The sequence below is a fragment of the Phyllostomus discolor genome, chromosome 5 (assembly GCF_004126475.2).
Source record: "Phyllostomus discolor isolate MPI-MPIP mPhyDis1 chromosome 5, mPhyDis1.pri.v3, whole genome shotgun sequence".
Taxonomy (NCBI): Eukaryota; Metazoa; Chordata; class Mammalia; order Chiroptera; family Phyllostomidae; genus Phyllostomus; species Phyllostomus discolor.
This window is the reverse complement of record NC_040907.2, coordinates 70,088,961-70,116,777: the sequence shown is the minus strand read 5'-3', so window position 1 is coordinate 70,116,777 and position 27,817 is coordinate 70,088,961. Positions and strand designations below refer to the sequence as shown.

Here is a 27,817-nt window from a genome sequence, read left to right as displayed (position 1 = left end):
GAATGTAGTAATACATAAACCTCTATCTTTGGTCTTTTTCTACTTTGCCTACTCCATTATCTGTCTCTCTCCATCCTAGTCAAGACTCCAGTAATCAACCTTTTCTGAGCAGGACCAACTTAGTCAAAAGAGAGATCTGGAGGGCTCTAGGCAGAGGAAAAATCTGCAGTAATATTCTCAATTCTGCCTTCACTCTTCCTTTTAGCAGCTATCTAATTATACTTTTGATGGTGTAAAAAAGAAAAAAAAAGCATACACTGAGAGAAAAAGAATTTGGACTATCAATCTTCACCTTGATCCTATGGCTTCCCATTATCAACTAGTATATGCGTTATTTTAAGTGTCCAACTGTAAACATATGCAATATTTAACAAAGCACCAGAAACTTTATGAAAAGCACCATATACTTTCCAAGGGGAATGTGTAAGCTGGGGGCAGAGCAGGCAAAAAAAAAAAAAAAAAAGAGAGAAACCATTTTTGAAAAATGGCAATTCACAAAATACTTTTTAAAATGGATAAATTCAATTCAAGTGATACCCCCCAACATTTTCTCATTGTTTTAGTGTTCATAACAGGTATAATATATGCCCCTAGAAGAGGAAATGATCTTAACCTACAGAATGGTTACCGTACCAGTACCAGGTTGAGTTTTCCAAAGGAATGCACCAGCTCATTGTTTGAAGAAACCAGTAAGGCAAGTCTTTTGGCTCATTTAACCCCTAACACACCCATTAATTTTCAGACTTGCACCTTAAAGCCCTAGGTACTAGGCTAAAACTGCATATGGCGATGACAAGTAATTAGTGAAACTAAAGTGCTGACTCTCCTTGAGTAGATCTAACTCAAAGATCGTGTTGTTAGTCCAAAGAACTATCCCAGGCACAAGTAGTCTTAATCTACGTTTATAATCTGCCAAGAGAGCAAATACTAAAATTTTAAAATAAATTACCCATCTTACCCTGCTCTCTAATGAAGAACTTATGTTATACAAAGAACTCTTTCACTCCACTTCACAATACCCAATAGCAAATATTAAATGAAGACCAATAATCACAAACTCGTATCTTTAAAAAAAGGATGCAACAAAGCTTCTTCTGCTGTTATTCTTGAAGCTGGATTTAGATCCAGAAGTTTATCAAGCAGGTCGTACGCTTCATCAGGTACCTTGTCCCAGCCTTCTAAATTCGTAGTGTTTGCATCAAAACAACCCCCACAGCCATTTCTGTGTGCTTTACACACTGAATTTCCTGAGTGCGGTGCTTGAGGTGCTTGTTTGAGGTGAGAAGCTTTATGGTCAGTCTTCTCTGAAACAGTTGGGTCATGAGCAGATCCCTGTGTATCACCTGTTAGTTTGGGAGCATTAGTCTCTATACCTCTGAGCTTCTCACAGAGTTTTCTCAAGTCTTGTGCTGGGACTTCTTTGCTACACAATATTGATTTGCCTAAAAGAGAAATTTACACGTATCATATTATTTGAATAAACCAGAAGTATCTCTCCTATGAATTACACAAATCCAACCATTGCTTTGTGGATATATTTATAGTGAGTATGCAAGAGAACACCACATGCTATGTTAAGTTGTGTTTTGTGAAGGTCAAATCATAAAGTGGTAGGCAGTAAGACAAAGGAGTGACTTACTAAGATAAGGACTCACTTGACTCTGCCAACTTCTCCAGCTTCGTCCTTCTGTATCCTTCTGTAGTCTTTAATCAGCTGCAGCTTCTATATGAATTTGACTACATGGTTCCTCACTTGGCCAGGATGCCCTGCTCTTCCCCATGTTCCCAGGATACTCCACTCAGCTCAAGAATTACCTCTGTGAGGCCTCACCCTCTCAAAGAATTAATCATTTTCAACTTCTATTGCATCCTGTGAAGATATCTACTACTTTTGCTATCCTGTGTTATAATTGATAAAATGTTTGCCTGTCTTGCTTAGTAGGCTGTGGGCTCTTTGAAGATAGCAACCATTGTATTTATCTTTGATTCCCCATAACCTAGACAAGTTTGGCACATACTAGGTTCTCAATTAATGACTGTTGGCCTGGACAAAGAGGCATTGTTCAGCCTCTCACATCATTGTTCAAATACCACATCCTTACAGGTGCTGTCCTTGACCAACCTATCCAAAATAGCTGCACCCTCTTCACTCCGTTTCCCCTTTTATCTTTCTCAATACTACTGATATACATGATAGTTATATTTGTTTGTCTTTCCTTCTAGAATTTAGTACTAAGAGAACAGAGACTCAGCAATAACATCTGGTACACATAAAGTCCCAATAAATATTTCTGAATAAATGAATACACAAACAAGATCTCAGTTTTTAAATATATAAATGTCTTTGAAACAATTTCCCAACAGGATTCATATTAGGCAAAAACAGGTTAAGCATGCAAATAGGCAATAATATATTTGCCTTATATTCCCTTAGAAATGTGGCTCTAAATGAGTAGCACAGCATACAGGTTCCTTTTTGGGGTATTTGTTAACAATGTTGACTGTTAAAGCAATTAATTAATCTAGCTCTGGATGAGATGAAGTTCCTTGTACACATTCGGATCTAACTGCTGGATTGGCGGACTAAGGCAGGAGGAAAGGAGAGGTGGCATGGCAGGCAGGGACGAGACACAAGAAACAAATTACCAAAAACTACATTGGTTGAGAATACATGCCAATCTGTTTTTACTTTTAAATCTACTTTATCATTTATATTCTCTCTAGAAAATTACAGCCAGAGGAGAAGAGTCATATAGTTTTATTCCTTAGTTTATAGGCTACTCTGAAGTAATAAAATAATTAACACTACATGTTACAGCATCTCCCCAAGGTATACAATATGCCTAAGTTATTTTTTATATATCCAAAGAATGAACTCATTATTCAGGGAAAATAATTTAAACTAAAATATTCAATCAAAAAATACTTTGCCTTTTGAAAAATTGTTTAATCCTCCCTCACCCAATATGCTTATTAATTTTAGTGGGTGAGAGAGAAACATTGACATGAGAGAGAAACATCAACTGGTTGCCTCCTGTGCACACCCTGACCAGGGATCTAACCTGCAACCTGGATAGGTATGTGCCCTGACTGGAAATCAAACCCATAACCCTTTGGTGTGGGGACAACACTCCAACCAACCACGCCACCCGACCAGAGCCAACTTTTGAATTTATTTGACACAACTCAACAGGTACTTAATGACAACCTATCACGGGGCCCGGTCTAATGGTTGAGAACACTGGGGCTGGTTACACACAAGAGAAGTAAGTAGAAGCATTGTCACTGCTAATCTTAGGCAAGTCATTTCTTTGAATCGTAGACTGCTAAAGTTCTGAGTCCTGCATTCAAAAGTGATACTAAGATCTGACTGACATAACTACAGAAGTCATGCCAACCAAACTAAGACAAGCAATGATGCTACACAGCATCACTGTTTAAATAGGAGAACAAGCACCACCACAATACATCTCTAAAAGCCTTTGCCTGGTAGGTGACACCAGCCCTGGAATGTTTTTGTGTCAGATGCTGTATTTCCACTGTTGGTCCTCATTATAACTGTGACTACAGATGGGGGAGATTTAGCTTTTCAACAAAATATTTCGGTGTTCCCTGATAAACATGTTAAAAAATTTCTCATGGAGTTATTCAATAGTAAATAAAAATTTTCTTAATCAGTTGAGAATAAACAAACTCATATAAGAATACAATTTCCAAGGTATCAATCTTGCTTTCCATTTATGATCACTTTTCTCTTGTATGTACTACTTCACCCTAGTTTCCTTAAAATTTTCTTTTACAACCCAATTTACAAATGAGCAAAGGACCTGAATAGACACTTCTCCAAAGAGGGCATACAGATGGCCAGCAGACATATGAAAAGATGCTCAACATCATTAATCATCAGAGAGATGCAAATTAAAACCACAGTGAGCTATCTCCTCACACCTGTCAGCAGAATGTCTATTATCAATAAATCAACAAACAACAAGTGCTGGCAAGGATGTGGAGAAAGGGGAACCCTAGTGCACTGCTGGTGGGACTGCAGACTGGTGCAGCCGCTGTGGAAAGCAGTATTGAAGATACCTCAAAAAATTAAAAATGGATCTGCCTTTTCACCCAGTGATCCCACTTCTGGGTATTTACCTAAAGAAACCTGAAACACTAATTTGAAAGAATATGGGCACCCCTATGTTCACTGCAGTATTATCTACAATAGCCAAGATTTGGAAGCAGCCCAAGTGTCCATCAGCAAATGAGTGGATAAAAAAAGTTGTGGTACATTCACACAGTGGAGTACTACGCAGCATAAAAAAGAAGAAAATCTACCCTTTGCAACAGCATGGATGGACCTGGAGAACATTATGCTAAGTGAAATAAGCCAATCAGAGAAAGAGCAATACCATTTGATGACACTCATATGTGGAATCTAATGAACAAAATAAACTAACAAAATAAACTAACAAACAAAACAGAAACAGACTCACAGAGATACAGAGAACAGACTGACAGCTGTCAGAGGGCAGGTGCAGGGTAAAAAAGGTAAAAGAATTAAGCAAAAAGCAAAAACAACCATACCCTCATAGATGCAGGCGACTCTAAGGTGATTACCACAGAGAAAGGTGGGTGGGAAGACACAGAAGAGGGTAAAGTAATAATTTTTCTTCTACAGGTGCAATAAAGGTGTAATTTTGGATTGACTTTGTTGCAGAAACATTTCTTGATAAGCCTCTATTACAAGGCTTTCTTTAAAACCACCAGTAGGCTTGTCTGGTAAATTAAACCACAGCACTGGTACCTAAGGGACAATTATTTTCTTAGAAGTGGGTCTTGGTCCAAATCTCTTACTTTTTTAAAAAAATTGTTTTTAAACTAACAAGCCTGGATCCTTCCTATGTATCATATTTTTCCAAGTCATATTTTCCAGGAACAGATGGGGTGAGATAAGCACATGTACTTCTTTTTCTTTTTTTGTAATTTTTAAAACTTGATTTTAGAGGAAAAAAAGAAATACATTTGTTATTCCACTCATCTGTTCTTTCACCAAACATATGTATTTCTTGAATCAGAATCAGATCATTCTGACTGCACCCCTGATTAAAACCCGATGATCCTGGGCCTGGGCACAAAGCAGCCAAGCTACTCTTGAAATGGGTTGATTGAAATTCTGTCCCACAGGGGTGTTTTATATTGTGTGGTGACATGCTGACTCAGTCACACCCATCCACTTTGGAAAGTATTAATGTGATTGTGCATGGAGAGTAAACACAAGGCGGGCATTTGAGTTCAGGGTTTTGACCAGAGCAAGGCTGAGATAATTCTCAGGTGCCCTATTATGTACACTGTATGTTCCAGTCTTGAGCTACAAGACTTTGTAGCTAAGGAGATGACTTCCCGTGTCCAATATACCAAGGGGAACCCCCAAAACCCAGAATTTATTTATAAAAAATTACTGTTATATGTTTAAACTTCAGTCATCTTCAAAGTACTCTCCATTTGATGCAATACACCTAGAGACATTTTTTCCACTGCTCAGAACAGTTTTTTAACTCATGGATTTTGATGCCTTTTAGTGCTTCTGTTTTATTTGTTTGTTTATTTGTTTAACCTCTTCCACATTGGCAAAACATTTCCCTTTGGGGACTTTTTTCATTGCTCAGGGCAAGATTGGATGAATAGGGAGGGTGGGGCATGGGAGCATGGCTTTTTGGGTCAAAAACTGAACACTCAGTGTGGTGTGGGCAAGTGTGCTCATTAATCACCCATGATAAAACAGGCAAGCACACTGAAGTCTTCAAAAAAAATTCACTGAAGCCTAACATGGCCTCTCACAACAATGCCAGCTGCTTGATACACTGATACAGGTAGGTTCATAGAACACTCACCTAGTGGGGTAAGTGTGCACCACAAGGGGCCTGCCCTCCAGAAGATAATTCTGGGGTTTTTTGGGGTCCCCCGCCTGGTATACTTACAACACAACTACATCAGTAAAGGTGTTCTGTTCATTTTCTTCTCTGCTACACTAACCCCAAGAAAACTGACAACTAACACACATTTTATCATCCTTATTACACAGTATTATAAATTAAAAGTTTACTTGTTAGTATAGACTAAGATTGTTTAAAGCGGGTCCCCAAACACCCGATGCTTAAAAGGACACAATAAATAAGTCTAAAAATAGTATTAAAAATATTTATGCAATAAAGTCAAATCACAACTACAGGGAATTAAGATTTTATTCCTTACTGCTTTTAAGATTATACAGTTAAACTTTAAATACTGGAGAAGTGTAGCACTGTATGCTTGATAAGATTAAATAATCAGATACATAGAAGTGATGAAAAATTTTCTTACACAATGCAATTAATTTTTAAGCATCTGAGAAAATTTCTATCTAACATGAGAGAACTTTATGAATACGAATGTTTATCTGTAAAGAGAATTTCATAATAATCTATTAAGCACAGTAATTTGTAGGAGAGAATCAAAGGCATTTGTTTTGTTCTATAATATAAAACTGCTTACCAAAAGTTTTAGCAGCTTGGATAGTTTCTCTGGATCCACGAATTGTCATAATCTGAGCCAGAGCAGTTAAATCATCACTTGCTTTATAAAATGGATACCGTCCACTAAGCAAAGAAAGAAATATGACACCTGCAGACCACATGTCAATTGCTGTAACAGAAAACAAACTTTTTAAAAATCCCCAAATCTAAAATGTTATCATCTACATTAATAGTTCTCAACCTTTACTGTACATTCAAATCATCTTGAAAGCTTAAAAATATTCTGATACCCAGGCCCAATCCCTCTGAGACTCTGATTTAATTATTCTGGAGTAGAGCTTGGGCATCCATTCTTTTTCAAAGTTCCCCAGATGCTTTTAATGTAATTTCAGGATTCAGAAATATCTTTAATACATAATACAATGGGTTTTTTTCCTTAGAGCACATTCTTGGTAAATTTAAAAGAAAGTTCATCATTAGAAAACATTTTAGAAGATCAAAATAATCCAAAAATACCTATGTTGGGAAAAATCTAGATGCTCCTTAAAAATTATACATCACAGTAGTAAAAATGGTACATTTTGGAGAAAAGTATTGAACAGTCATAGGTTTTCTTCAGCCAGGTGTTAACCCTTTCACTACAGAAACTTGATTCTCCAGAATTCTGGCAGTTAAAATTAAGACCAGCTCAGCCTCATGTTCAAAAATATTTTTTTTTCCTTTTAGGGACATCTCTCCTAATTGTTGGCCTCCCAGTGTCACCACATTTGCTCTCTATTGCCTTGGCCACTATATCACCTGCCTTTCCTTGTTCTCTTTGCACCTCTGCCTACTCTTTCTGAGGTTTCCGGAAGCCTTAAGTGCTGAGGTCCCCAGAGCTCCAACCTCTTCCCCTTACACTTTCCCTTACTGGCCCATCCATTTCATGGCTTCAACTACCATTTATATAACGACAACCCCCAGATGAATTTCCAAAGCAGAATTCCCAGAGTTTAAGATTTACCTTCATTTTGTTAGGCATCTCTATCTGGATATCCCAAAAATATCTCAAACCAATTACACCCCAACTTTATACTTCTCTATAAATTAGTTGCTGCTTCTTTACTCTCCATCTTGGTTACTGGTACCTAACAAGTCCCCCAGGCTTAGAGTCTGATAAACATCCTGGATGCGCCCTGGCTGGCGTAGCTCAGTGGATTGAGCGCAGGCTGGGAACCAAAGTGTCCCAGGTTCGATTCCCAGCCAGGGTACATGCCTGGGTTGCAGGCCATAACCCCCAGCAACCGCACATTGATGTTTCTCTCTCTCTCTCTCTCTATCTCCCTCCCTTCCCTCTCTAAAAGTAAATAAATAAAATATTTAAAAAAAAAAAAAAAAAGTTCTCTCGTAAAAAAAAAAAAAAAAAAAAAAAAAAAAAAAAACATCCTGGATGCCTTTCCCCTGACTACCCCACACCCAAATCCCATGCCCACTTATCTACTAGGCTCTGCATTTCCAATTATTCACTTTCTTCTTTTCATTCCTATTACTAATGGTCTCACTCAGGCTTTAATCCTCTCACTTGGACCACTGCAGGCCACCACTCTCCAAAAGCTATCCTCTCTGCACACATGCCAGAACAATCCACCTAGAAAAATGACCATCTCTTTCCCTTCATAACTTCCTAACACCTACAGGATATAGTCCAAGCCATTGGACAAGGGTGACTTGACCTTGTCTGCCTCTTTTCAGGTCTATTTCTCATCACTCCTTCACTTCTGCATTACATTCTAACCACACTAAACTTCTGATTCCCACGTGGCTACCCTGTGCTATTTAATGGGTTCCTCTGCTCATGCCTCAACACCAGGCCCATCCCAATTTACACTGTCTTCTCAGAGATTCCCTCTTCATAAACTTTCTCCCAAAACTCCTTCAGGTAAGGAATGTTAGGTAGCCCTAAAATACTGTATAAAGTTTTCTAACCACACTCACTGGGTTACTTTATGATTACTTGACAATGTGTCCTAACTAGAGTACAAGCAGACACCTTCACTCACTTTTTCTATCACTACCAAACACAGAATACATACAATGAATACAAGCATTTCTTTAACATCCATAATCCAAGTGAACAGTAGGATTCATTACTCAATAGGATGCTTCTGGGTATCAGCTCCATGACAACTTTCTTATTTTTCAAAAACATCTTTAATGCTATTATGTTTTCATAACAAAAAATAATTTAAATGAAACACACAACTGCATGCACATCACAGAAAAGTTCTCAGGTATTAGGCAAACAGATAAAACTCTGCCAAATCTTAGGTTAGCAAAGACTACTAAACACAATTTATTCCCCCACAAAGATGTTAACAAAATTCCTAGTAAAATCATCTTGTAAATAGATAAGAAAAATGTGATCTATTAAAAATCGTTAAAAAATTAGGATTAGAAACTTCAATAAACAGTATTGTCCTTAAAAATGTGAATACTGCACTGTAGAACCACTTACATAATTAAAAGCGGAAGAGCTCAGAATATTAATCATAAGCAGATAAGATCATAAAATAGAATATAGGTTTCATTTGGGTCCTGTATTTCCAGCGCAGCATACCTGTAGTTTGATCTGGGCACTTTGTCAGGACCTCTGGAGCTCTGAACCCTGGGGTGCCTGCCCGGGGGGCAACCTGTTGCCGCCTTAATGACAAAATGAAGAATTTTCTAGTTATGTTAAATTATTTAAGACCAAAACTAACACTTCTCCATTCAGTTCATAGTATATTCTGCCTTGATATCTATATAATTAGAATTTATTATAAAGTTGATAATCCGATGCGATGAATATCCTAAATTTTGCTTCCATGAATCTTTCTCCACCATCTTCTACTAGTTCCCAGGCCTTATTCCAGAAAGGTTTTAAGGTCACTCCCAGGTATAAGAAGAGGTAATAGATAATAAGAGCCATAATAGAAAAACAGAATTCAATAGGAATTCAGAGGTATGAAAATTCACTATTTGGAGTAATACACTTATTCACTAATATACTCTATTAATTCATTTATTGATTTAATCAGGAAAGGCTCAAGAAAGCCATGTCCTGAAGGAAAAGAAAAATTTAGGTGGCAAAGAGTTGGAGATGGAAGTTGGAGAAGAGATCTATTATTCAGATATGGTTATTCTACAATGGCAGGAACAAAGAAAGAAAACAAAAAATTAAACCAACAAGAAAACTGTACAATTCTAAGATTCCAAAAAGACTATTCCTCCACCAAAATATAAGGGCAAGTATGTTTTCCAAAGAGCACATGCAGTCAAATGAACCATATATGACAACAGTTATCATTTGCTCTTTAAGGTGCTGCTCCTCAGTCAGGGCCTGTGTAGTTCATGGGACCATGTTATTCACTTTCCTCAGTGAATCAACTAGCAAAATCAATGCAATTTCTAATCTTGTCTAGCAGCATGGTAGTGATTTTACAGCACCATCAAAGCACATTACCTTGAAAGGCAAATACTGCAAACTTTATCTGTTGCATAACAGTCACAGGTCTGGTTAGCTGGGCAAGAACTGGTGCTTTTCTTCATCACACCACTATTCATAACTTTCGTAGAAACAGCCTTCTTTTTTGCTGCTAACTTTCTAGACAGTACATCCACAGTCTTTGACTGCTTCATAAGCTATAAAAGAAAAGTCATATTTTATATTTTCATGACACTTAACACGATGTTTTCAAATGCTAGTAGAGCAAAATGCATAACTTTTAAAACTGCTGAATGTGCTATTGGATTATAAACAAATACTTGTCTATTAAAACATTTAAGGTATTTTAGGTTTTCCTGGTGAATGAATGTATTAAAATTTACTAATTACTCCAAGTTTGGTAAATATTTGACTTATATAAGTTACGTTCTAGTGTCTAACTCCATTTCAGGACTGTAAACTGCACAATTACATCAGCTAAAATGAGAATTGTAATTTGTTGCTCATGCTAGCTAGCCATGACAGGATATCTTAAGTCAATTTAAAATAATTCAACATTGGTGACAATTTATAAACTTTAGAAACATCTTTACACTATCAACTGTGTCAGAAATGTGTTAGTTGTTGGGAGCTCACATTCTAGCCAGTGAGAGGAAGGCCTTAATGATCCAAATGTTCCTTTAGACAAAGAGCAACACTAGTGAGCTAATGAAAAATTCTACCAGAAGTTTTTGGAAAAAAACCCCCAAAACCCTGGACAAAAGTGTTGACTAGATACTCAAAGTAAGCAATACCTTCTGCCAAAGCAACACTCTACTTTAAAAATTTCCTAATAAATGCTAATCTAGCCACTCCCTGAATGTTCTTCAGTGTATGACTAGCTGATGAATGCACTAACAAGCTACATTACTTACTTTCACTGCAGGGCTCTCATGTGAAATGGAGCTGTGTATATTGAAATTTCTTTCTCCAAAAACAGAGCGCTGGACAGAAAGGCCTACAGATCCATCCTACAATACCAACAAAAACAAGGAAAATAAGGATTATATCTGTAACACTTTCTGCCAGCTGTACTCTGCCATAGTTTTGAAAGAGTTAAGTGACATGAAACAAAAACAGCTGCATCCAAGTCATTCTCAGGCACCAAAACACTTCTGTGAAAGGAGAAAATAGTCTAGACAGAATTCTTAACACCCATACAATGTTATCACAGTCCACCAATATACAGAACTAAAAAAATGCAAAAGTCACCTGCATGGATGTTATATTTTGCTGTGCAGCTAAAATGGAGATAGACACTTCAGAATTTTTCCCCTGTAACTAATGCTTTCTTATAAAAAGATAATTAATCTGAACTTTAAAACATGCAGGGAAAATTTATTATTTTCCATTTCTGTTATATAATGTAATTGTAATGACAAAGACATCACAAATCTACCAGGTAAACTTCAGTTTTAAAATAGGAAAGCAAAAAAAAAATAATAAAACAGGAAAATAATCCATTATAAATCTTAGAAAAAATATAACCAATTTGCTATTTAACAAATGTAAAAATTATTTTAAATTGCAAGTATTGTCCTAGTATTATATCTCCCTCTATTGGTTGAAGAAGTACATTTCTGAAACCCTGTTATTACTTAAGAAATAAAAGAGGTAGAACCTTTCCATCTTTTCCTTGTTTAATCTGAATTTGTGTATTTGTGTAGGGCCTTTTAACAGAAGTTTTTGTGGTGGGCTGCTGATCCACCTCCTTAGGTGCTGCTGGGCCACTCAACGAAATCTTGTTTCCAGTGATTACATGCGATTTATTTTGTGAACAACTTCCCTGCTGAGCTTCAGACTGGACGAATCTGAGAAGCTCTATTTTTGTATCATGGGTTCCTTGGGCCAAGCCAAAGTCTACCAAGGCGTACCTAAGAAACAAAAGTAAGTGTTTAGTTCTCTAAAGCTTAGTAACATCATAATATACTCAGTCTACAATCATATAGAAACTATAATTCTTTTGGTGACCAAGAACTTATAATGTTCTTGAAAAAAGAAAATAAAAATAAATTTTACAAACAAAGTAAAAATTTAATAGCTAACGAGAATTAAAAACTAAGGAAAGATATCACACACACACACATGAATCTTTTGTCTTTTCTAGTGGCTCATACTGATAAGGTGGACAAAGAATGTAGGATATAAACACAATCCTTTCTTCTTTGAAGGTGCCAGAGATGTTATCATAGCAAATATTTTTTAATTAAACAAGCTTAAAAGACAAAAATTAAAACCACAGATTTAAAATCTGATTTAATTAAAGAAAATTTAAGATACAACTCAGGAGTAGAAAGGCCTAAGGAAATAAGTTATAGTTCTATTCTTCTCACCACACTTAATATGATCCAGTGAATGAACAGCAATACATAAGTTTTCAATGCCTCTATGTATACATATAATCATCATAAAAGATATAAACACAGAACTTAGTGTTAAAACAGGAATTTGGCTATGTTGTGTCTAATCCCCTCACTCACCAGAAAGCAAAAATGAAGCCCAGAGATAAAAAGAAATATGTGAGGTCAAAAAGGACTAGACCCTTTCTAAGTTTCTTTTAACTGAGTACCATTTCCACTAAGCCATGGAACCTCTAATGATGTACACTGCTTTACTAATACTTTATCTTCTTCAGTATTTCCCTTCCCCGACCACAACAAAAATCTGAAACAGGCAAAAAATCTGTGCATGGTTGTTGAAGTATATTCTATGCGTAGGAGATGGATCCCACAGCACAAACTCATTCAAGCGTTAAGTATTTTCTGGTAACTTTCCATACTTACTTTTTCAGGCGCCTATTATATAAAAAATTGCTGGGCTTAACATCACGATGAACAATACCAAACTGATGAATACGTTTCAAGGCTTTAAAGAGATTAAACATATATTCCCGTACTTCTTGAAAGGAAAGAGAATTCAAGATGTCCTAAAATAAAGTTATAAATAAGGTCATAAATTTTTGTCAATCAAATATTTAGATAATAAAAATCCAAGAAGTATCAAAACCTACCAAAAAGGACTCATGCTCCAGATATGGCATGGCAATCACCACGTGATCGTTTTTCCTAAAGCAGTACTTAACTCCCATGACGTTGTCTTGCCCCCTAGTGAAAAAAAACCACAGTAAACTTTAGAGGAAAGGTCAAATAAACCAAAACCTTTGTGCCTGTATTTTTAAAATGCAATTCTAGCAATGCATAAATAATGCTAGAAGACTAACTTAAAACTATCATCATATAGGATAGTATATATATTTAACTGACTTGTACAAGATAAAGATTTTTTTAAAAACAAAAATATCACCATTTATAGGATTACTATAATAATTCAAACATGACATAATTATTTTTAATTGAGGGGTGAAAAAAAGATGAATGAAAATGAATTAACACCCTGACTGGTGGCTCACTGGACTGAGTGCCAGCCTGCAAACCAAAAGGTCACCAGTTTGATTCCTGGTCAGGGCCCATGCCTTGGTTGCAGGCCAGGTCCCCAGTTGGGGGCGTGCAGGAGGCGACCAATCAATGTTTCTCTCTCTGTCTCCCTCTTTTCCCCTCTCTAAAAATAAATTTTAAAAATAATTTTAAAAAAGAACAAGATTAGTAGCAGATAAGATAGTATGAGTAATAAGTAAATTTTGAAATAACTAACATTTATTAAGCATTCACTATATGCCAAGCTCTGAATCTAAGCACTTCACATCCACTAACAAATTCACTTAATCTTCACAACAACCTTAAGAGAATGGTGATTATCATTTCCTCCCCTTTTTCTAAAGAAATTGAGGCACAGAGAAGTTACGGAAGCTCCCCATTAAACCAGTATGCCATGGAGCCAGGATTTGAATCCAGGAAGTTTGCTCCATCTATGCTCTTTTAACCACTATGCTACAATGCATCTCATTAGAAGAGGAAGAAGATGAGGAAAACAGGTAAAGTTGATTCCCATGGCTTTTAGCCTGAGTGAGTAAAACATGAATACCAATAAAAAACATAAAGAAATCAGAAAAAGAAGTTTCAAAACCGAGACCTAATCATGTTGATAAAGATTTCTAGATATAGGACTAAATCTTAAGTGAAAAGTCAATGACATTAACTGCAGAAAAATGATACATAAAATGGTGAAAATGACTAGAGAAGAGAAAACTGAACCTTGGAAAAGACTCAAGTTGGAGGGCAAAGCAAGGAGGAAAGGGCAGAAGCCCAGACAGTGATGTCAGCCAAGTGAGGAGTTTTGAAGGAAGGGGTGGTCAGCATGGAGGTCAAAGAGAGTAAGGGGGGGGGGGGGGGGCTTTTAATTTGGCAAAGAGGAATTAACCAGTAACTTTTCAGAAAGCAAGTCAAGTGGAAAGGAAGAGGTAAAAAAGGATTTAAGGAGGGAAACGCGAATACAAAAGAATTAGAACATAAAGACAATTTGCCTGAAATATCTGGCAAAGAAAAGAAGAAAAATCAGTGTGGAAGATGAAAGGGAAGCAAGATCACATAAAGATTTTTTTTGGCGTGCAAGTACAGGGAAAGAAAAAGTGGTAGAGGGAGATACTTAAAGTGTGGAAAAAGAAGTGATTTTATTCAAGGTATAGGAATGTATGCAATCATGCCTTAGGAAGGCCACCTCATTCTCTTGTCTTCTATAATAAATGGAAGGATGAAACAAAGAAATAAGCTTGTTCATTCTATAAATATTTAATGGGCACTGTTAGTTGCTAGATACTATGTTAGATATTAGGGATGCAATGGTGAATTAAAATGAACACTTCTGTCCTCATTGAGTTTACCATCAGATAATAAACAAGGCAACAAATAACAACAGATTATAAGAGTTTTAAATGAGATCAAAAGTGCTGTGACAACAAAAAACAGAATCTAATGTAATTCAGAAAAGACCTCTTTGAAGTGGTGCCACTCTGGCTCAGAAGAGGAGTCAGCACTGTGAGGTCTTTGGGATGAAGAAACAGTATGGGCAGTAGTGGCCCTGAAGTAAGAAAGCCCTTGAGGCAAATGCAAGAAACTAAAAAAACTGAAGCATAGTGAGGGTGGTAGGAAGACTGGGATGACACAAGGTTGGATTTTTTTTCAAAGTACCCTGGGAAACCACTGAAGGATTTTAAGTGGTTGAAATAACAGTATCCAATTTATATTACTCACATACATATTTTTATATATTAAAGATTACTCCGGCTGTTTTGTAACCATGAGATTAAGGGAGGAAAGAGTGGCAGGCTACTACCTGAAATAGTGGTTGAGAAAAAAGAAAAATGTGGATAAGTTTTTAGATATATTTTGGAGGCAAAATGGCCAAGACTTGGTGTTGAATGTGGTTTAGAAGAAAAATGGAGAAACTGAGGATAATCACAAGGTTTTTGGCTTGAGCAACTGGCTAGAAATGGTGGTGCCATTCACTTCGATGGGCATGTGAATACCAATTGCTGCAATATGGTTTTTTTATAGCAGGCAAAGGTGGATTAAAATTTAGTTTTCAGCATATTATGTTTGAGGTGTTTATTAGGTATCCAAGTGGAATATGTCAAATAGGCAGGTGGATATATAAAAATCCACAGTTTACATGTCTGAGTCTAGGTATATACTTATGGGAATCATTACTGCATATTTAAAGTCATGTGGAAGTACATGATCCTGGAGTCCAGGAAGGGAAGGGTCTAGAGGAAGCAAGCCCAGGACCAAGCACTTAGTAACTCCAACATTTAGGGGCCAGGTAGCAGAGGAAGAACTGGCAAAGGATATTGAAATTGAAAGTCCAAATAGAGCAGGAAGAAAAAAAGACTTGACAGTATAGAACTCAAAAGACAGGTTCGAATCAATTACGTTAAACACTGCCTAGAGTTCATGTGAACAGAAATGGGAACTGGCCAAATTAAGTCATGGTTGACTCTACCTAAAGGAGTTTTAGTTTAGCTCAGAGAAGAGCAGCCACATCTAAGTGCACCGAAAGGGGGGTGTGGCAGTGAAAACAGCACATGGAGATAATTTCTGAGAAGTCCAACTGCCAAGGGGAACAAAGAAATGATGGAGCAGCTGGAAGTGGGGTGGCAGTACAGGGGGATAAGAGATGCCTGATCATGTCCGTATGCTGATAAAAATGAACTAGCAGAGAGACCAATGAGAAAGACACACCAGAAAATGTAGTTAAAATTTATTCTGCTGCTCAAAATAAATGATGAGGTGTGGCTGTCTATAGCAGAGGAGATGTGAAACATGAGTTCTCTGCATTTTAAAAAATATCTAGTCCACGATGCCAAGGTTTATGATTTGGCAGGAAGATCAGGGAAAAAAATGGTAAAAAAAAGTAACAGGAAGTCAAGCTCAGCCTCAAGCAAAATCAACACCAAAATTAGTATTAATTTAACTAACCTTTCCAAGGTTAGAGGAAAAGTACTAGCAAATTGCAAACACCTGACTGAGGAATATGTTTAATTAATGGACAACATTACTATCCCCATTAGGTAGCTACTTAAAAACCTTAAAAATTATATACAGGCAGTTCATTAAAATGTCTTTAAATTACCTACCCAGCCACTGTTAGGCACTGAAGTTCAGCTGCAATTCTTATAGGATGGCTTGTTGGAATTAAGTGTTTTAGAGCAATTTTCTCTTCAAGTCCTACTTGTAACTGTGCTGTAGCCAAATAAACAGAGCTGAACGTGCCTGTAAAACAATTTATTAGGTTTCTCAATATTTGATTTTAAAAACTGTTAAAACAATGCCAAAAAAATAAAAACTGTTTAGAACCCATATTTTAATAACAATGAACACAAAGAGCAAACACATCTGTGAATACAGCTTATTTTCAATTTTTAATAGTCTTAGTTGTCCTCATTTGTGTAAGGGATACAGCATTAATTAAACCAAAGCTCTAACGTGAATGTTTGAGTGTGTTAGCATCATGTCCTGACCCATTCCAACAAGTATTTTTCCGTCATACTGTCATTTGGAATTGCTTTTTTAAGATTTGGGAGATGACAGTAGTCTTAGGGGAAAAAAACTACAAAAACACCTGGTTTTTTAAATTTAGCATTAAACTAAAGAGAAAAAATGAAAGATCTGGTGATCAATTAAACTGGAGAAATACTGAGTTAAAAACATTGATGGTATTTTTTTTATTACAAAATTCTCCAGAGCCTTTAATGTGTTCATCGTGAATAACCAAAAGGGAACAACTACACACACCAGAGTCCCCAAACTTATTTAGCCTTAGGACACACTCCTCCTCTCCCCATTTCAGAAACAGTTATCAATTTGTTAGGGCACCACTGTTTTCCAGAAAAAAGTTTTTGCACACTAAGTCAGTGTTCAAAAAAGAGAAGGAAAAATGGTTTGAAGACCTACTTCTTATATCCCAAATCATCTCATCTAATTTCTCTGCCACCACTGACTTTTCTCTTCTGGTATTTTTCCTTGTGAAAAGCAAGCAACGAAGTATATGGAAATTTTTTAATATTTAGACATTTCTCTACATAACTATCAAAAAACTCTATTATCGTTTATCTTCTCATTCCCTTCATGTCCGTCTGCCAGATTCACCCTTCATTCAATCAATGGTATTATGTTAATACTGACTATCCTATAAATATTATACCAATTTATTTTAATTATTTTGCCATCTTAGGTTTCATGTATGTTACAATGTACAATTCTACCTAATGGCAATAGAGAAAGAGGAAAAAATCTGGCTTGCTTTTATCAAATCTCCCCATTTTGAACCTTAAGTTTTTCATTTTTAGTAATTATCATTAGTAATATACACAAAAGTATAAAGATTAAAATAGGACTGTTCATTTTACTGTATTTATTCTGTCATTCTTTCTGGGGGCAGAGGGTGGGGGGGAGCTGTTACCATTATATTACTAATAACAATATAGTAATATAAACATGGTCTTAGTATTTTAAAAAGGAGTATATTTTTAATAAGAAATAATAATAATAAATATCAAAATTAAACATGGAAAAAAGACCAAGGGGGAAAAAAGTTAAAAAGGTAATAAAATATATGCCCAATTACCTTCTCCAATTTTGTCCTTAATCTTAAACACATTACCAAGCTGTGGGACAGCTTCATAAAGCTTCTCAATGTCTTTTTTAACACCTACCAAGGAAAAAAGAATTTATAGTTACAATTAATGAGAGAATATTTTACACTTTAACTTACAACTCAATTAAATAAATTCTAAAACATGAATTGTTACAAATAAACAGGCAGAAGCCTTGCAATCATGATAGAATAATTAAAAGCCCATCAAGTCACTATAACTCACATATACCTCTTGAACTAACAGACAAAACTGAGTAAGTCCCAGAATCACACGCACAGAATTTCTACTACCCTGGAATTACAACATCCTAACAGATACATTGCCGTTACCTGCAGTACAACACAATGAAGAAACTAAACTAAAAAAAAATAACTAAACAATGTGTGCTATGATCACTAGATGGCATGACAAGGACACAATGCAATCTTCTTAAAAACTATTTCCTTCCCCCAAGCATATAAAACATTATCGGCTTGGGAAAGTTTTACATATTATATATTCACCATATTCCCTTGGAGAGATGGTCTACTAAGACTTTTGGGAATGTCAAAAAATATTTTTTTAAAAAATTGTCCTATTACCAACAGTATCCTCTACCCTTGACAGCAAATAAATTGCTACTTTTAAATAAATACAAACTTTTTACAAAAAGATAGTTAAAATAAGGAGAGGCAATAATAGAGAATGTAAGTCTACTAGAATGTAAAAAACTACTGGATACAAACCCCTGGCTGGCGTAGCTCAGTGGATTGAGCGTGGGCTGGGAACCAAAGTGTCCCAGGTTCGATTCCCAGCCAGGGTACATTCCTGGGTTGCAGGCCAGAACCCCCAGCAACCGCACATTGATGTTTCTCTCTCTCTCTCCCTCCCTTCCCTCTCTAAAAATAAATAAATAAAATCTTAAAAAAAAAAAAACTATTGGACACAAAAGAGAACTTATATGCTTGAGTCATCAGATTTTATTTCAGTATCTAGGCCAAGCATTAGCTACTTTTTAAGTTATCATAATACTCCACACAGTGTAACAGTTAAAGACATTTTCAAAGCACTTCTACATGTGTTATCTTTTCTGATCTTCACAACAGCATTGCGATATTGACAAAACAGAAACTATTACCCTGATTTTGCAGACAAAGAAACCCCTTTCAGGGAAGTTAAATCACAATGCCCAAATTCTCAGAGGTATAGCCGAAATCTCGACTCATTCATTTAACAAACACTGTGTTTAAACAATGCTCTGCAAAGGCCATATTTTGAAAAATGAACAAATTTGGTGCAGCCCGTGTTCTCTAAGAGCTTACTCTAGTGAAGAGACAGATGTTAAATGCCTACTCTTAATACAAGATGAGAAATGTAATAATAGAGGAACACATGTATTACTAGGTAGAAGGGGGGAGAAAAATGAATACTCTGGAAGGTACAAAGAAACTTAAGCTGTATTTTGAAGCACTCACCAAGTAGAAAATGTGGAAGAAGGCATTTTATTTTAGGAAGGAACTATGTTTGCAAAGACATGGAAAAGGAAAAAGGCATAGATTATTGTTGGCAGAGTAGCATGGGGTAGATAATGAAATTCAATGCGGCCAAGGAAAGGAAAGGCAGAGAATCCAAGTTTCCACATAGAGTTTTTAAAGAGGAAGATGACAAGTGGATAATTTGAGAGATTAGGAGAACATTAAGAGCTGGGGAATAAATAGGTTAGTTCAATGTTCTTTCCACTATATCAGCCCACTTAGAAAAATAGGAAAATTTACTTAAATTACCCTCAATCCCCTCCTCTGCTTCATTGGTGGTCTGGAAAAGCTTCATTGTTTCATTACAAGAGGCAATATAACAGTAATTAAGAGTACTAGTTTTGGAGATGGACAGCTTAAGTTAAAATTCTGGTCCCATTATTTACCAGCTAGTATGGCATTCCTTGAGCACACAGCTTATCTCTGTAAGCCTTAGTTTCCCCATCTATAAAAAAGGGGATCATAACAGTATCCATGCCACTGAGATACTGTGAGGATTAACTTGCATAATGTAAGAGAAGCTTTTAACACAATGTCTGGCACATAGTAAATATCAAATAAATGATAATGATAATTCACATTGTTGTTAGTAGTTATCAACATTATTACTTCATAATGGGCTTTGCTCATATCATTTTATTCCCTCTGCTTGAAATCCTCTTCCCTTATGATTTCATGTGGCTGGCTCAGTTGTCAGTCTCCTTTGACATCCTATGTAAATTAGCATTTCTCCCATTATTCACACCTTTCTGTTTATTGTCCTCGGAATACTTATCTACTATGAAATTACCCTGTTTACTTGTTTGCTGTCTGACTCCTCCACTAGAATATAAATTCCAATAATAAAAGTTCCCTGTCTATATAATTCACCACAGTACACTCAGCTCTTAGCACAGTGCCTGGCACATTTGTTGAATGGATGAATGATTACCATCCTTATGGCAATTCAGAGATAGCTGTAAAAAAAAAAAAGACCCTAAAGTTTAGATGTCACGTAGAATGAAGCCTAGGACAGTAGGAGCTACCTCACTATCAGCTACCACACTACTTGACTCAAGAAACCAAAACCATGGCCTGGGGGGGAAAAGTAGGCTTTGTAACAGTCACAGTTGCCAGCGTCCATTAGAATCTTTCCTAATGAATGTCAGTTTCAACCAGCTTCAAATTCCAGCCACAGGAAAGGTAGTATATGGGTGTCTTTCAATTCGATAGTAGTTTTTATAGTACATTTCTTTGATTCTAAGATACAGTTTAACAACTCTGAACTTAAAATTGTTGGCTAGCATCAAAACTAACAAAACAGGTGTCTGTGACTCAAAAAATCCAAAATGCCATACAGGACATTCATATTTATCCCTTATGTGCCAAATGGTGGTAGGGAAGAGCAGTAGAGGTGAAGAAGAAATCAAATGTAGGCATGCTCCAAACAACTGGGCTCTTCTTAAGGACCCATTAACAATGGCTTAAAAAAAAAAAATGGATTCATCAAAAGAAATTCAGAAACAGTAATGTATAGAGAATATTGTGAGGGGCAAAATAAATCAATAACTCAGCATACAAAAAGTGACCCAGAAGAGACACAGCTAGAAAGTTTATTTTCTTTTTAATTTTTTTAAAATTTAATTTATTTATTTTTAAAGAAAGGGGAAAGGAGAAAGAGGAAGAGAAACATTGGCCTGCAAACCAGGCACGTGCCCTGACCAGGAACAGAACCCGTGACCTTTTGGTTTACCGGCCAGTACTCAATCCACTGAGCCTCACCAGCCAGAACTATTTTCCTTTTTAAGTCCATACCTGAGATATACAATTATTTGTCTAATTAGGTCCAAAAAAAACTTTTACTAGAAAATAAGTATAAAATAATAAGTATATAAGTGTAAAAAAGTATAAAAGAAAAAATTCTAGGTGATAGGAAAGTCATGTGCCATAGTACAACTGGCAGCATTTCTGAGTACTACACAAAATGCTGTACCTAACACTCAGTGATGTTTAGATACAATGAAATATTTTAGGAACCTTGTTTGTAGTGTTTTTTATTATTAAAGGTATTGAAGTGTTTATGTGCATGTGTTGTTATTGTGTACAATGATTAACCACACCAAAAGATTTGTAGTAGGATGACAGAGTTGCCACTATCCCCTAGTTTCATGTGGCTATTCAAATTTAAATTTAAATTAAATAAAATTAAAAATTAGTTTCCTCAGTCACACTAGCCACATGTGACAACACAGAAACTTCTATTCTACTCTACATTTCTATTACTACAGAAACTTCTACTGGACAGCGTTGATATAGAAGAAAGCCTGAAAGCCTGGGATCTAAACAATCTGGATTTAACTCCTATCATTAAACCACAGAGTGTTCAGTTCTTAACCTGTAAAAGAAAGGGTTTAGATTAGATGAGCTTTACTTTCTAGCTATAAGAGTCTACAGTTTTCCTATGAGTTGCATATTCTGGAATTTCCCCTTGCATAAGCATGAGCTGGCAATTAGAGATACTGATTAGCTGTTAAAATCACCAGAAAGAAAATATATGCAGTAAGCCCTGACTGGTGTGCCTCAGTGGGTTGGGAGTCATCACTCAAACCAAAAGGTCACCAGTTCAATTCCTGGTCAGAGCACATGCTAAGGTTGCAAGCCAGCTCGCCAGTTGAGGGCTTGCAAAAGGCAACCAATTGATGTTTCTCTCCCTCTCTTTCTCCCTCTCCTCCTCTCTCTAAAAAGAAAGACATAAAATCTTTTAAAAATTAAAAGAAAATGTAATAAGAATATTTAATAAGTCACATGAATGACTATGTAAACTTAATGTGCTTCCATAAAACTACTCACTATGTACTTACCTACCTTTACAAAACTCTAAATATGTTTATATTAAGGTTTCTTGTTACTACAGAAAACTTTGACACTATTAAACCACAGTAATACTTCCTGACAATCAAAATGAATGCAAAAAATCCTCAAATTCTGAAGGAGATGAAAGCAGACACCAGAAGAGAACATTCATGTCAAAAGCCAGAAAATACTAATGGCAGAGACCGCTAAATATATATACTTTGAGGACTGAGGAAAGACTGTAAACAGTCCACAAGCTACAAAAAATCATTTAAGTGTATTTTATACATGAAGGTTTAGGCTTCTGTTTTTTCTGCTACATAATGTATCCAAGTTGGCTTTATTATCACAATAGCCTCCTTAACTATGCTCCCTGCTTTCATCATTGTTGGCCTTTGGCCTAGTCTTATAACATAGCCACCAAAGTGATCCTGTTAAAACTAAGTCACCATATCATTTTTTTGCTCAAACCCACTAATAGTTTCACAGCTTGCTCCACACGAAAGCAAAACAGCTACTCCTTTCCTCACACTTCTTCACTGGCATCGCTTCCAGCCACAATGACCTCCTTGCTATTCCTAAACGTTAGTCACACTCCCATCGCAGGGCCTTTGAGCTTCCCATTTACTCTATCTGGAATACTCTTCCCCAGATAACTGTAAAGCTCACTACTTCACCAACTTCAAGTCTTAGTTCAAATATTACCACACCGAAGCTTTCTTTTACCAACTGCTTAAAATCAGAATCGCTTTCCCCAATACTTCCTGTCTCCCCTTCTTTTCTACAATTTCTTCAAAGCATTCATCACTTTTGAACATTCTATTTCTTTTATTTTCTCTTTCCGCTGGATTACACGCATTAATTTTTGTCTGTTTTATGCATAATTTATTCCTAGCATCCAGGAGGGTACTTGCACATAGTAGATATTTAACAAATATTTATGATATAAATGAAATGCTTTCAATTACCATGACACTCCAGGAATGTATATCATGCTTATTCTGGGGCTTCCTGTACTGCCTGATGTATATACTTCCTATAACTAGGGGGGTCATATAATTTAGCCCAAACTGAGACACTCTTGGGAGTTAAGATGGGCACTGATAATAATTATACTATAACAACAAGCATAAACTACATCTGTTCCAGGCAAACCAAAGTAGTACCTATAACCAATTTTAGAATCATGGGTTAAGAGTATGCATACTACACAATGAAAGCAAGTGTTCCAGTACAGTTTGACAGTATGGAAGAGACACCTAGTATGCGTGTGTAGTTCATTATAATTCATTCTTTCACTGAGTAGATCTTTAGCACTTGCTAAATTTGGAATATGGATTTTTTTTAAAGGCTTCCTAGAAGAATGAAAAAAACATTTGGTCCAATACTCCACCAGGTACTTTATTCATTGCAGTATTTTTCTTAACAGGGAAACAATCTAGTGGTGATTCAATAAGAAAAAGCAATTAAATAAATTATAGTATACTATGCAGTGAAACATAGGCAGTCATCCTAAATCAAGCTGCAGAATATTTAATTACACACATTCAAGGTACATATTGCTAAGCAAAAAAATGAGACTAAAAATAAGCGGGCTATAATCCCCAAAAGTTGCTAGTTATAAAAACAGTCATGGCCCTAGCCAGGTGGCTCAGTTGGTTGGAGCATTGTCCCACACACCAAAAAGGCAGAGGGTTCAATTCCCAGTCAAGGCACATACGTAGGTTGTGGGTTCAATTCCTGGTCAGGGTGCATATGGAAGAAACCCATTGCTGTTTCTCTCCCACATTGATTTTCCCCTGTCTTTCTCTTTCCTCGCTCTGAAAATCAATGAACATATCCTCAGGTAAACATTAAAAAAAATAGACATGGGAATATAAAGTACAGCATAGGGAATTATGGTGTCAGATGGGTACTAGATTCACTGGGATATTCACTTCTTAAATTATACAAATATTTCACCAGTATGTTGTACACTGAAAGTAATATAACATTGTAAGTCAGTATGTTGTACACTGAAACTAATATAATATTGTAAGTCAACTGTGATTAGAAAAAAATTTTTAAGTATATATATCTGTATGCACAGGAGGTTAAAAGGAATATACAATGGTGGCAATATTTGGATAGTATGATAGTATTTCCTTTTGGTTTTCTACACTTTCTAAATTTTCTTCAATAAGGATGTATAATTTTTATGAGAAAGTTATAAAAAGTTGATAAATACTCCAAAACAAAGGGCCATGCTATTCACCCATTGTAGTAAGTATTTTACTTTATATCCTTGCATTAAACCATTCATTCAATATTTTCAAGCACCTGCCATGTATGCTGAAGACTGTCAGGTTCTGAGAATATATAGAAACAGTCCCATCATTCAAAAGTAATTCCATCAAGGAAAAGTAAATCACATTAGATCAGGTGACAGTTATATACCTGGACCCCGTCAGCTTTATTCTCCTCACCGAAGTTATGTTTCTGATATAACCTTAGCTTTTACAACCGTATAAAAAATTTTTCAACATCTTATAAGTGACAGAATACTAGCTTTCCCCTGAACATAATGCTAGGACCATTCATACATTCTGCCTAATGCACAACATATACGATGAACTACAGGGTTAACTGCCTTCAAGGAGCTCATAGTATAATTCAAGGGACAAAATACACAGAGTGCTGAACAATACAAGAAAAATAATACAACTGTATTACTATATTATGTGTCAAATGAAAGAAGGGAAAGCTGGACCATGAAAAACAGGTAATTGCAAGAAAATAGAAGGGAAGAGGGACATCATCTATGAAATTGGATGAAAGTAGCATTTTAAGATTAGTCTAGCAGCAATGTACAAGATGCACTACAGGATAGAAAAAAGGTAAAAGCAGGAAGTTTAGGTAAGAAAATTTGTCATAATTCAAGAGCAAAGTGTAAGGGAATGAATTAATGTGTTAGAAGTGGGATTGGGAAGAAGGGGTAATGCCACACACTTAAAAAAAAAGATAAATTTGAGTGACTGGATATGGGAAGCTAATACAAAGCATAAGGTGAAGACTACTCTAAAGTTTCAAGCTTAAATAAATGGGGTAATAGTGGCTTTCATCACCAAAAATAGGGACATCAGAAAAGGTACTCATGTTGACAAGGGAGTTTGTTTAGTTTTAGTCAGAAATCAAAAGCATGTGATATCCTATTTTTCTAGGATAGGGTCAAAGTCTATTTTGTAGTGTATGTATATGTATGCATGTGTGTGTATATAAATACATAAGGACAAATGGACAAATACTCAAAATTAATATCTTTTGGACAAGCACTAAGTATGCTTAAGAAAAAGATGGAAAAGAAAATTTAGCTACCTTTTAGAAAAAAATGTAGTTAACTTGATCTCCTCTATTTGTCAAATATTTAATATCTACTATGTCCCAGGCACTGTGCTGGAGCAGGAATAAAGGTGTATGTTTTAGTGTATTAAGATCAGGAATTATTTGACCTTCTCCTCACTTCAAGGTCTGGGTTAGGGCCAAATAACATTGCATGATGTACACTGAGATATAGTGCTTTATTACTGATGTAAACTTTTCATATATTTTTGTCACTGAATATTGCTTTTGAATACTTCAGTGAAAATCCCTCCAATGTCAATTTCTAAATCCAAGCTTAATGTAATGTGGTGAGTAGACATAAGAACACAGATCTAGAAGGAGAGAACTTCTAGTTTGGGTATCAACAAAATTTTGCATTCTTAGACAATCACTAATATTTAGAAGCAACTTCCTCTGTAAAAATAACATGGTTGGACTACAATCCATGTCATTTCTAAACCTAGATCTTAGGAAACATTAATGATTTGTAAAAATGCTTTTATTTATACATACAACTCACTTTAAGATTCAGGAAGTTCTGTGTGGTTTTTTTTAAATAATCGAAATTACAGAATTGCCTGTACATCTATCTTTAAAATTACATACATACCTGATAGTTTAGAATTCTGCTCATGTTTTTTTAACGAGCCATCAGCCTGCAAATGGTCAGACAGGGGAGAAAAATCCATGGGTTCATCCACCTGAATTCCCAAAGACGACTCCATCACAAAACAATTGGTATGCAAAATGCCAGCTAAGGGGTCATGTCCACAGGGGAAGCAAAGCAGCTGTAAAAATTAGAATACCGGAGAAGACAGAAGTTTAAATCACTCACTGAACCAAGCACTAAAATATGCCATTGCCCCCAAAGAGGCAAACATTTAAAAATGAACCATATGTTAAACCCCCCAAAGTAAGAAAAATCTAGGCCGTTTTTAAGGATTCCATTTAATTCACTTTGATCTTCCAGAAATATCGGCGGAGGGCCCTAAGGGAAATTTCTAGTCGGGGGAGCCTCCGGGTGCGTGTCCGGAACCATCCTTGCGCCAGCACCAGGCTTCTGGCCCTTGGGGGCCAGGGATAGGCCCTTAGTGGGAAGAGTGGTTTGACCTGAGGAAGAGGACAGGAGGAAATCGTTTGTCTACTGAAAAGGAACGCCTGGAAGCTGGTCCAAAGCCCCATGCAAGCTGATGGAGAACTCATACCGTACCGGTCACGAGCGCCGGAAGGAAAAAAGGAAGTGGGAATGAATGGGATCCCTACGGCCGCGCAGACCGCGAGATCAGCTGGAAAGGACCTACACTCTCAGACCCGAGACTGTATGGGATGCTTAGTGCGCAGGCGCAAGACTTTCCCGCCGCAGGCCAGCGGGATCCTAGGAGGGGTGTCAGGGATACTGCGCTGAGATAAAACCGAAGTCACGATCCATAATCCATTCCTAATCTCTCACAATCTCGCGCCGTGGAACGCCACTGGAAACTCACGGTTTAAGGGAATACGACTTCTGTGGCTCCCCAGATGCCTGGGTAGCCGCTTCCAAGAGCGCCCCACTTGGTGAGTCTGCCAAACGCGCCTGCGCAACACTTCCCGCCCGGCTGCTTCTAGTTGCTCATGCGCAGTGTGAAGATGGCGGGCTCCAATTTACGCTACTGGGCGCTTGCGCAAAGGGTTTGGGTTACTTCCCCGAGGCAGTGTCCAGCCAAAAGCGGTTACAGAAATAAAACCCTGAGTAATCCTTCACTGAAAAGTAGAGTGAACTGTAAAGTTAATTATCCTACACAATTTTCAAGAAAGACGATAATTCAAGAACAGGGGTCTCAGGTCCTCTAGTCATAATACATCCCAATATAACAGTGGTCGCACAAGACATTTGGCACTCTCCATACGAGATTCACTTTAACTCCCTGCTTTTACTTCTTTCTGTTGAATGCCCTACTTCTCCATTAAAAAACACAGAAAAAGAAACTGCTGGCTGTTTAACATTGTATTAACAGAAATGAGCCTGGTGTCATTCAGTCAGCCAGTGTATATTTATTAAGCCCTTGGTTATGAG

The 27,817-nt window shown here is 36.5% G+C and overlaps 1 protein-coding gene across 3 annotated transcripts; it reads right to left on the bottom strand.

The window, feature by feature from the left end:
• Window positions 1–27,354, bottom strand: CDC7 (cell division cycle 7). 3 transcript variants are annotated; one of them, XM_028513896.2, is made up of 12 exons: window positions 27,249–27,354; window positions 26,375–26,552; window positions 18,028–18,111; window positions 16,538–16,673; window positions 13,019–13,112; window positions 12,792–12,934; window positions 11,630–11,882; window positions 10,884–10,979; window positions 9,988–10,166; window positions 9,103–9,185; window positions 6,526–6,675; window positions 1–1,442 (listed from the first exon to the last, which is right to left on the bottom strand). In XM_028513896.2, the coding sequence occupies exons 2-12, from the start codon at window positions 26,487–26,489 to the stop codon at window positions 1,051–1,053; spliced, it is 1,725 nt and encodes a 574-aa protein (XP_028369697.1). In that variant the 5' UTR covers window positions 26,490–26,552; window positions 27,249–27,354; the 3' UTR covers window positions 1–1,050. The 3 variants fall into 3 exon arrangements, with proteins under 3 accessions (XP_028369697.1, XP_028369698.1, XP_035882303.1); XM_028513897.2 differs by lacking the exon at window positions 27,249–27,354 and adding an exon at window positions 26,975–27,194; XM_036026410.1 differs by lacking the exon at window positions 10,884–10,979.
• Between the last annotated feature and the right edge of the window lie 463 nt (window positions 27,355–27,817).

What these genes read in the sequence shown, in the direction of transcription:
- CDC7 (XM_028513896.2), bottom strand. Translation starts at nt 26,489, where the DNA reads ATGGAGTCGTCTTTGGGAATTCAGGTGGATGAACCCATGGATTTTTCT. An exon ending in GCAGAATTCTAAACTATCAG is followed by an intron (nt 18,112 to 26,374) that starts GTATGTATGTAA and finishes TTTCCTTGGTAG; the next exon opens with GTGTTAAAAAAGACATTGAG. An exon ending in CCAAGCTGCTAAAACTTTTG is followed by an intron (nt 1,443 to 6,525) that starts GTAAGCAGTTTT and finishes TTTCTCTTTTAG; the next exon opens with GCAAATCAATATTGTGTAGC.